This window comes from Coregonus lavaretus, assembly GCF_964263955.1.
Source record: "Coregonus lavaretus genome assembly, chromosome: 28".
Classification (NCBI taxonomy): Eukaryota; Metazoa; Chordata; class Actinopteri; order Salmoniformes; family Salmonidae; genus Coregonus; species Coregonus lavaretus.
In genome coordinates, this window is record NC_140015.1 from 20,753,127 (window position 1) to 20,762,422 (window position 9,296).

At 42.7% G+C, this 9,296-nt stretch overlaps 1 protein-coding gene across 1 annotated transcript; it reads left to right on the top strand.

Annotated features, from left to right (window-relative positions):
* Positions 1–392: 392 nt before the first annotated feature.
* On the top strand, positions 393–7,034 carry LOC311104416 (protein KRI1 homolog). Its single transcript, XM_084146246.1, has 19 exons — positions 393–588; positions 918–994; positions 1,163–1,268; positions 1,389–1,491; positions 1,583–1,643; positions 1,718–1,767; positions 1,883–1,979; positions 2,082–2,159; positions 2,237–2,343; positions 2,473–2,605; positions 2,699–2,794; positions 2,908–3,078; positions 3,169–3,244; positions 3,339–3,457; positions 3,605–3,767; positions 3,897–4,027; positions 4,525–4,589; positions 4,699–4,794; positions 4,896–7,034. Exons 1-19 carry the CDS (start codon positions 504–506, stop codon positions 5,407–5,409), a joined length of 2,328 nt encoding a protein of 775 aa, XP_084002372.1. The 5' UTR covers positions 393–503; the 3' UTR covers positions 5,410–7,034.
* Positions 7,035–9,296: the final 2,262 nt, after the last annotated feature.

Below are 9,296 nucleotides of genomic sequence, written 5' to 3' on the forward strand. Positions count from 1 at the left end.
ATAAACTGGAAGTAGAGGCCTAAGCATTGTTGTTCACTAGTTTACTCCAATTAGGGAGGGGTGGTGGGGTTGGAAAGTAATAAAGGGAAATATTTTTTTTTAAAGGATATGTATATGTTTATGTATATGTAAATGTATGTATGTGTGTATGTGTATGTATGTGTGTATATATATATATATATATATATATATATATATATATATATTTGCGAGAAAAAAACATATGGGGGATTGGAAGTGATGCAGACAATTACATTGATGGAAGTTACAATCTATCTGCAATATTAAAGCTGATCTACCCCCCTCCCCAAAAATAAAATAAAATGCTGGTAAAATTTACATATTTTCTAAACCTATGATTGGTTGATCCTCGTTTGGAACTCTGACCCTCTTCTCAGGAAACCACGTGGTAGTTCTATACACGCTGCTGTGGATAATCTCATCATGAGCACATTTCCCTGAATGTCTTTTTCCGATAAATATTATCCAGTTCACAAGTAATCATGTCAGGCAAATCGGATTTCAAGATTAATTCTAAATTTGCAGAGAAATATGAGAAATATAGACAAAAAGAAGAGTTACAAAGGCGTAAGTGTGACTTCCCAAGCTTGTTAGCTAGCTAGCTAGCTAGATGGCTAGCTAGCCAGCCGTTTAGCTCATGTTAGCTAAAGTTATCCTTCTTTTCAACTTGCTTGCTAACTTTTGATCACATTCTCACTTGAAAGTAATCTTATTCTGTAACGTATTTAACTTATCTAATTATACGTTCAGAAGTTAACTTAGCCACCGTTACATTTTTGGTTATGACTAGGTCGCTAGCATGTTCAGATAGCTAGAAATCTAGTTGTCTTGTTTTCCTGGGGGAATGCTTGCATTTCATTGAATGGCTTGTCATGTTCAACATTGATTTATTTCAGTGAAAGACAAATATGGCGACCAAGCTGACGAGAGTGAGTCTGGTTCTGGTTCAGAGTCAGATGATGATAGCGAGGTGGTAAGTACTATTACTGTAGCTAATTAGCCTAGCTATATAACGTCAAGTTCACAATGCCAACACTGCCATGGTGTTCTATTTATGGTTTGTCAGTGTTTTTGGCCCTACCTTTGTGTCCTTGACCTGTATATTTGTAATTCCAATGCAGGCTAATGTGTGTCTTCTTAGGAACTTGACCCCAAAGTTGAAAGGGACTTCTACAGAACATTGTCTCTGCTGAAGAAGAAAGATCCTAAGATCTATCAGACTGATGCAAAGTTCTACACAGTGGAAGGTATGTCATCAGTCAGCGGTTCTTGTTGCTGCAACTGATTATGGTATGACACTTTCATTCTGTGTTGCTTGTTTGTTTTAAGAGGTGTCTTTCATGTCTCAACTTTTCTTTCTTAATCAGATGCATCCATTGCTGATGATGCCGTGCCTTCAACTTCAAAGAAAACTGAGAAGCCAATGTATCTGAAAGACTATGAGCGAAAAGTTATCTTGGAAAGGGGAGGGTGAGTGAGTTGCAGTTTTCCTACTGTGCATATCTTTCTTTGTCTCATTATGGGCAAATGGTTTGATAATAACAATTTGTCTCATTCCCAGTAAATATGAGGATGAGGAGGATGAGGAGAGTGATGATGAAGAGGCTGCAAAGAGGAGAGAGGTATGTTATGATACATTTACATGGAGGTATGTCATGAGAAGTAATTTATTGTTTGCCTTTGATTTCTTTGACAGAGAGCTGCATCTCCAAGTTACATCCAGGAGCAGAGAGAATTGAAAGAGAGGTAAGGGTTCAATTCTCTCTTAATCACTGTGCCCTTAGTCCTAAAGAACAACTTTTATTTATTTGTGTCGTTTATACCTGTCTTTGTAACATAAACACTGTCATGCTTCCTCCAGCTTCCGTAAGTTCATACAGGACAGTGATGAGGAGGGCAGTGAAGCGGAGAATGACTTTCAGCTGCTGAAGAGGAGGACCAAAACACAGGAAGAGAAGGTCAGCGTGGGAACCGGAGCCCGACTTTGTCTTATCTTACAGTATAAAGCTACGCAGAGATAAACGTTCTATTCTAACCTGTTATATCTTTCTACCCAACAGGATAAAGAGGAAGATGATTATGTGGACTGGCTGAAAGGCCAGGCAGAGCTGGAGGGCCAAGAAGAGGTGCAGGACATGGTGAGTGATGGAGAGACTGTTGGATTAGAGGGCTAGAGAGAGACTGTGACTGAAGTATGTGCTGTGTGTTGAGACAGAAATACCTGAGGGACTATTGGAACGACCCAGAGCTGGATGAGAAGGAGTGTTTCCTTAGGGACTTTGTCCTGAATAAGGGCTACATGGAGAAAGATGACGAGGACAGGTGACAGTTATTTTATGTCTATACATTTGTCTGTTTTTTTGTTTTGCTCATGAATGCTTTCCTTTGTAATCATAGAGCAGTGCTCAGCACCACTCTGACTGTGTACTAATCTGGCATGGCTGTGTGCAGGATCCCCAGCTATGACGAGGTGGTGAATGATGACGTGGAGGACTCAGAAGAGGATGGGGAGTCGTTCTTGGAGCGCCAGGAGGACTTTGAAAGACACTACAACTTCCGCTTTGAGGAGCCTGATGCCCAGAAGGTGGACTTTCCTGTCTGTCTACACACACATGTCTGTTTGTGTGGTGTAGTGTATGTACCCTGGTCTCATATAGTCTCTTATTGTTCCTTACAGATCAAGACTTACCCCCGTACCATTGCCACCTCTGTCCGCTCCAAAGACGAGCGCAGGAAGCTCAAAAGGGAGGAAGTGAAGGATAGGAAGAAAAAGGTCAGACTCACATTACTCTCCATCTTTTAGTTCATCTTATCCATCAATCCATCCCTTCCTCATTTCCCCCACTCTCCCAACTAACCCACATGTCACTCTTCTGGCCCCTGCAGGAGAAGGAGCAGAAGCATGAGCAGCTGAAGCAGCTGAAGAATCTGAAGCGTAATGAGATTATGGAGAAGCTGCGGCGGCTGCAGGAGCTGACAGGCAACGAGCAGCTGGCCTTCAGTAAGGTGGACCTAGAGGGAGACTTTGACCCCCAGCAGCATGACCAGCTCATGCAGGTGACCACTCACACGCCTCAAGAAAGGAAACATATTTTAAATAAAAAGACACTTATCTTATTGTCTCTCCCTCTATTTTTCTTTTTTCAGAAATTCTTTGGTGATGAATATTATGGAGAGGAAGAGGGGGAGAAGCCCCAGTTTGAAGTTGAAGAGCTAGAGGGTGGTAAGTCACTCGTTGCTGACTTTATTCTCTCAAGTAGAATCGAATACCTTAGAATCAGTGGCATTGTAATAAGGGAGCTTTCTCTGTCCTGCAGAACACTGGAACTGGGACACATGGACAGGAGAGGGTGGAGATGAGGAATATGGTGGTGACGAGGAGGAGCATGAAGGAGAAGAGTATGACCAGCCAAACTGTGAAGATCCAGATTTTATTGTGAGTTCCTCTAATATGATCATCACTTCAGCATTGCCTGCAGACCTTCAAAAACGCATTTAGGGGAGGCTAGTCAGAAATAAAGGTCTTGTTGATGATGGAGATGGTCAGGCTGTGACTCACTCATCTGAACTCTCACTCGACCAGATGGATGCGGACTATGATCCCAGTCAGCCAAGCACCTCCAAGAAGCAGAAGAAAAAGGAGAAGAGGAAGATGAAGAAGGAGGATGCCCCGCTGATGGGAAAGAAGAGAAAGAAGTCTCATTTTGCTGAGGTCATCACCCAAAACAAGCCTGTGTTTGACCCCCGTGAGTCTCAGGAGGTTCAGCACCATGAACCTTGGGTTATTTTCCATACCCTTTTAGATTCTGTTCGATATAGTATACAGATATTGAGACTGAATGCTCTTTCATGCATCCATCCTTTGTGTGTTTCAGAGGAGAAGTCATTTGAGCAGTACCTGGACGAGTACTATAAGCTAGACTATGAGGACATCATAGACGACATCCCCTGCAGGTTTCGCTACAGGCAAGTCCTGGCCAATGACTTTGGCCTGTCCACTGACGAGGTGAGACGGGGAGCTCTAGTTCGTACTAGGTTGTCTCGGGGTTGGGGTCAATTCCAGTCAATTCAGGAAGTACACAAAAATTCCAATTATTTTCCATCCTTTTCAATGAGGAAAATGTTGAATTTGGTAAACTTTTTTGAGGTGACTGGAATTGAAATAGAATTGACCACAACCCTGGGTTGTGTTATAGTGTTGTACTGTACAGACCCTGAGTCCTGCACTGATGAACTGAGATGTGACTGACCTGGTATTGCCACCCTCCGGGGATGGCTCTGACCAGGGCATGACTTCAGTTAATCTTCTCTCTGAGCAGACGAGGATGAGGAGACAGAACGCTAGAAAGGGCAATGCTTGTATGCACTGCGTTATCAACTTGCATGGAGCCTTATCTGCACAAATTAGGTTTGAAGTAATTTCTGTGGATTTAGCGTCTTTGTTTAAAGTGGCTGTATGAATATGTTACTATTACAGAAAGTAACTTGTGCCTCCCTCCTCAGATCCTGGGAGCAGATGAGAAAGAGCTGAACCGCTGGGCCTCGCTAAAGAAGACCTGCATGTTCAGGTACTGAACCTGGTCTCAAAACAGTAGGCCTTTACTAATCAGCTACCTATGGGGGAAAATGGCCTTTCAGATTAGTCCTTTTATATTTTTTTCTTCATCTCTTTTTCAGGTCTGATAAGGAGGAGATGAGTGATTTGCAGAACTACAAAATCAAATCACGAAATGTGAACAAAAAGAAAGAAGTCTTGAACTCTTTCTATGCTGAGTGAGTATTCTACCAAATGCAGATTGGCAGAATATGTTCTCCAATAAATCTGAAAACGGAATCATCATCACTGACCAATTTGTGCTCATCTTTTCTTGCAGGGAGGACAAAGAACAAGCAGAGGGCAAGACCAAGGTGGGTAAGAAGAGAAGAGACAGGATGAAGAATGCAGAGAAGGATGACAAGGATCTGGAGGATGATGATGAGGCTGGACCCAGTCAGGAAAGCTCTGCATTGGACTCTGCTGAGGGGACGTTAGTCCAGGCACTGAGAGAGGCAGGAGACCAGGCAGAGGAAGAGGAGTTCCTGGTACCAAAATCCAAGAAGATGAAACTGGAGGAGGAAACAGTTGCTACCACTCAGGAGACTGCCAACACAAGGACTGAAAGGCCAAAATTGCCCAAGAAGAAACACAGGCACCCAGGAAGCCGCCTCATGTCGGGGAAGGGGCCCTTCAGGGTGAAAATGGGTGGGCGAGAGTTCAGCGGGCAGAGACTGAGGGCCTATGGACTGAATCCCAAGAGGCTGCACTTCAGACAGCTTGGCAGGCAGAAACGAAAAGCTCAAGAGAAGACTGAGAAGCAAGGAGTGAGGGAGAGATCGGCACCATTATGATTTATTTCCCCTTATATTTTTGTGGTTTGCGGAGTACGGTTGGTAAAGTGACAAATTGCACAATATAAATGGACCAGAGAACAGTATGGTTCTTAATAAATCAAAGTTGAATGAGCTTACAATAGCATTGGCACTGATACAGTGAGGGGGAAAAGTATTTGATCCCCTGCTGTTTGCCCACTGACAAAGACATGATCAATCTATAATTTTAATGGTAGGTTTATTTGAACAGTGAGAGACAGAATAACAACAGAAAAACACGTCAAACATTTTTATAAATGTATTTGCATTTTAATGAGGGAAATAAGTATTTGACCCCTCTGCAAAACATGTAGTACTTGGTGGCAAAACCCTTGTTGGCAATCACAGAGGTCAGACGTTTCTTGTAGTTGGCCATCAGGTTTGCACACATCTCAGGAGGGATTTTGTCCCACTCCTCTTTGCATATCTTCTCCAAGTCATTAAGTTTTCGAGCCTGACGTTTGGCAACTTGAACCTTCAGCTCCCTCCACAGATTTTCAATGGGATTAAGGTCTGGAGACTGGCTAGGCCACTCCAGGACCTTAATGTGCTTCTTCTTGAGTCACTCCTTTGTTGCCTTGGCCGTGTGTTTTGGGTCATTGTCATGCTGGAATACCCATCCACGACCCATTTTCAATGCCCTGGCTGAGGGAAGGAAGTTCTCACCCAAGATTTGATGGTACATGGCCCCGTCCATCGTCCCTTTGATGCGGTGAAGTTGTCCTGTCCCCTTAGCAGAAAAACACCCCCAAAGCATAATGTTTCCACCTCCATGTTTGACGGTGGGGATGGTGTTCTTGGGGTCATAGGCTGCATTCCTCCTCCTCCAAACACGGCGAGTTGAGTTGATGGAAAAGAGCTTGATTTTGGTCTCATCTGACCACAACACTTTCACCCAGTTCTCCTTTGAATCATTCAGATATTCATTGGCAAACTTCAGACGGGCCTGTATATTTGCTTTCTTGAGCAGGGGGACCTTGAGGGCGCTGCAGGATTTCAGTCCTTCACGGCGTAGTGTGTTACCAATTGTTTTCTTGGTGACTATGGTCCCAGCTGCCTTGAGACCATTGACAATATCCTCCCGTGTAGTTCTGGGCTGATTCCTCACTGTTCTCATGATCATTGCAACTCCACGAGGTGAGATCTTGCATGGAGCCCCAGGCCGAGGGAGATTGACAGTTATTTTGTGTTTCTTCCATTTGCGAATAATCGCACCAACTGTTGTCACCTTCTCACCAAGCTGCTTAATGATGGTCTTGAAGCCCATTCCAGCCTTGTGTAGGTCTACAATCTTGTCCCTGACATCCTTGGAGAGCTCTTTGGTCTTGGCCATGGTGGAGAGTTTGGAATCTGATTGATCGCTTCTGTGGACAGGTGTCTTTTATACAGGTAACAAACTGAGATTAGGAGCACTCCCTTTAAGAGTGTGCTCCTAATCTCAGCTCGTTACCTGTATAAAAGACACCTGGGAGCCAGAAATCTTTCTGATTGAGAGGGGGTCAAATACTTATTTCCCTAATTTAAAATGCAAATCAATTTATAACATTTTTTACATGCATTTTTCTGGATTTTTTTGTTATTCTGTCTCTCACTGTTCAAATAAACCTACCATTAAAATTATAGACTGATCATTTCTTTGTCATTGGGCAAACGTACAAAATCAGCAGGGGATCAAATACTTTTTTCCCTCACTGTAGTTGCTAGTTTCTGCTATTTTACTGAGCGCCCCTCCAGGTTAACTGTGCTTTCAATTGTATATTTTAATATATTTTGTATTTTATTCCTGGAAACTATCGGATAAGCTTGAACAACTCTTGGAACAATTGTGATTTACTTGACTGTATTTCGCAAACTGCAACACAATTGTAATACATTTTGTGTACGCCTACTGTCTGTTGTTTTTGGTCTACCTGTTCTTGAGAAAAAAAATGGTTCCCTAAAATGAACACATTTTGTCCAGAAATAACCTCTTCGGATTGAAAGGGGATTAGCCTACCTATTTCACCACACAACCGAAGTTCCATCAAAGAGAGAATGGATACTTTAAATCATTGGTTCCCAACCAGGGGTACTATGACCCATAGGGGTACTTGAGAAGAATAGACCATAGGCCTACTGGTAAAATGCAAATGAGGGGGTACTCTGGGCAGAGCAAAATTCAGTTGGCGGTCCAGTAACCGAACAAGTTTGGGAACCACTGCAGTGTACGTGGTTCGTGTAATGGAAATGAAACTCCGTGGGTCCATCAGGTTCCGTGGTGTAAAATAAATCTAGCACTCATGACATTGGCGCCCCATGTGGATATAGCCAATCAGAACGCTGGATATTTGTGGCGCTTTCTATTAATTTGATATTTTCAATTGTAGGCATCTACTTAATATATGTTATATTGGGTATGTGAATAAATACTTTACATTTCTCCTGTAATTGAGGTTTTTGTTTAGAAACAAAAATTCCATCAGGCACTTTCTCTGGTACCTCATATGTAAGCGCGCGCGTTCGCTGGACAACTTTGAATTACGGAAACGAGTGAAGTGAACCAAAACTCTCAGTGAACTGTTTACATTCGGCAAAACACGGTAAGTCAGTGCTCGTTATTGTACAACTTTCTAAACGTATCTATTGTTAGAAATTGCGTAATTCAAATCTGGTATTGGAATAAGAATCAAGAGATCTTCAATCCAAGCTTAATTTATTATATGCAAAATGTATGTATGATAAGTATGAAGGTTCGTATATAGGGGTCCGCTGAAATACCACGCAGGGCACTCAGAGAACTGAACTATTGTTTACAGGTTATTTCTCAAATACTCTGACAGAGAGTTCCCACCTCTTCTGTTGGCCAATCAGAGTAAAGGACTGAGTGTGGTTTAGATTTTACTCAGCCAATCCGTTGGCGCACGGGTTAGTCCCACCCCTTGGCGCTCCACCTTCCCAGGCATAAGTTTATCATAACAACCTGTAGAGTCAGCACCCAAAAGACTGTACGTTCCTACATCCAAGGACGGTTCACAGACAACGGTTCACAGACAACAAAGAGGCAGTGTTCGTATCTGTAAGAAATACAAGTCTTATCTGTCCTTCCCCTAACGTTCCACACATGAATCACAGCCTGTTATGTGAAACAATTTATATCAGTATAGTACAAACCTATGCTCCTCATTAATGCATTCCTTCTAAGTTATTCATCACATACAGATCCAATTATGAGAAAAATAGAACCCAACACTATTTAAGATGTTAGTGACAGTCGTTGTCAGAGGGTCTGGACATTAAAGTTGACTGCTAATGTTTTCAAGCAAGAGCCTCTGCAACTAACGTTAGCTAGACATTGCATTGGATTTTGTTGACCGTAGCCAGCAAACCATTTAAGTGGTGTTGATGCACTAGTCAGTCTACTCTAGAACATGCAGTAATTTATTAAAGTGTATTTCTACTAACATTTTCCACAGAAAATACGTCTCACCATGTCTCAGAGCAACGGGTTTCAGGACTGTATGGACACGGGAGAGGCGATGGTCCAAATACTGAAAAGCAGCAAAGCTGACGATAAATTAAGAATAGTGAGAGAAAAACAGCAGTGTTTCTTTGAGCAACACTGGGACACGAAGAAAACCATCACACAGATGTTAAACGGTAAGGGAAAATAATCAAATTGTAGATCTTGTCATATGATAACATACTTTATTTCCATGCTGTCAAAATATTTGTCCCAAGCCTAATCTTTATCGCCATTGTCCTCAGATGTAGTTCAGTGTGAGGACAAGGCGAGCAAGAAGCTGCTGGACATGGAGGAGCAGAAGAGCCGAGCCAGGTAGAGCGGGAGCTGGACAGCCTGGAGCAGGAGCTGCAGCAGTGTACAGAAA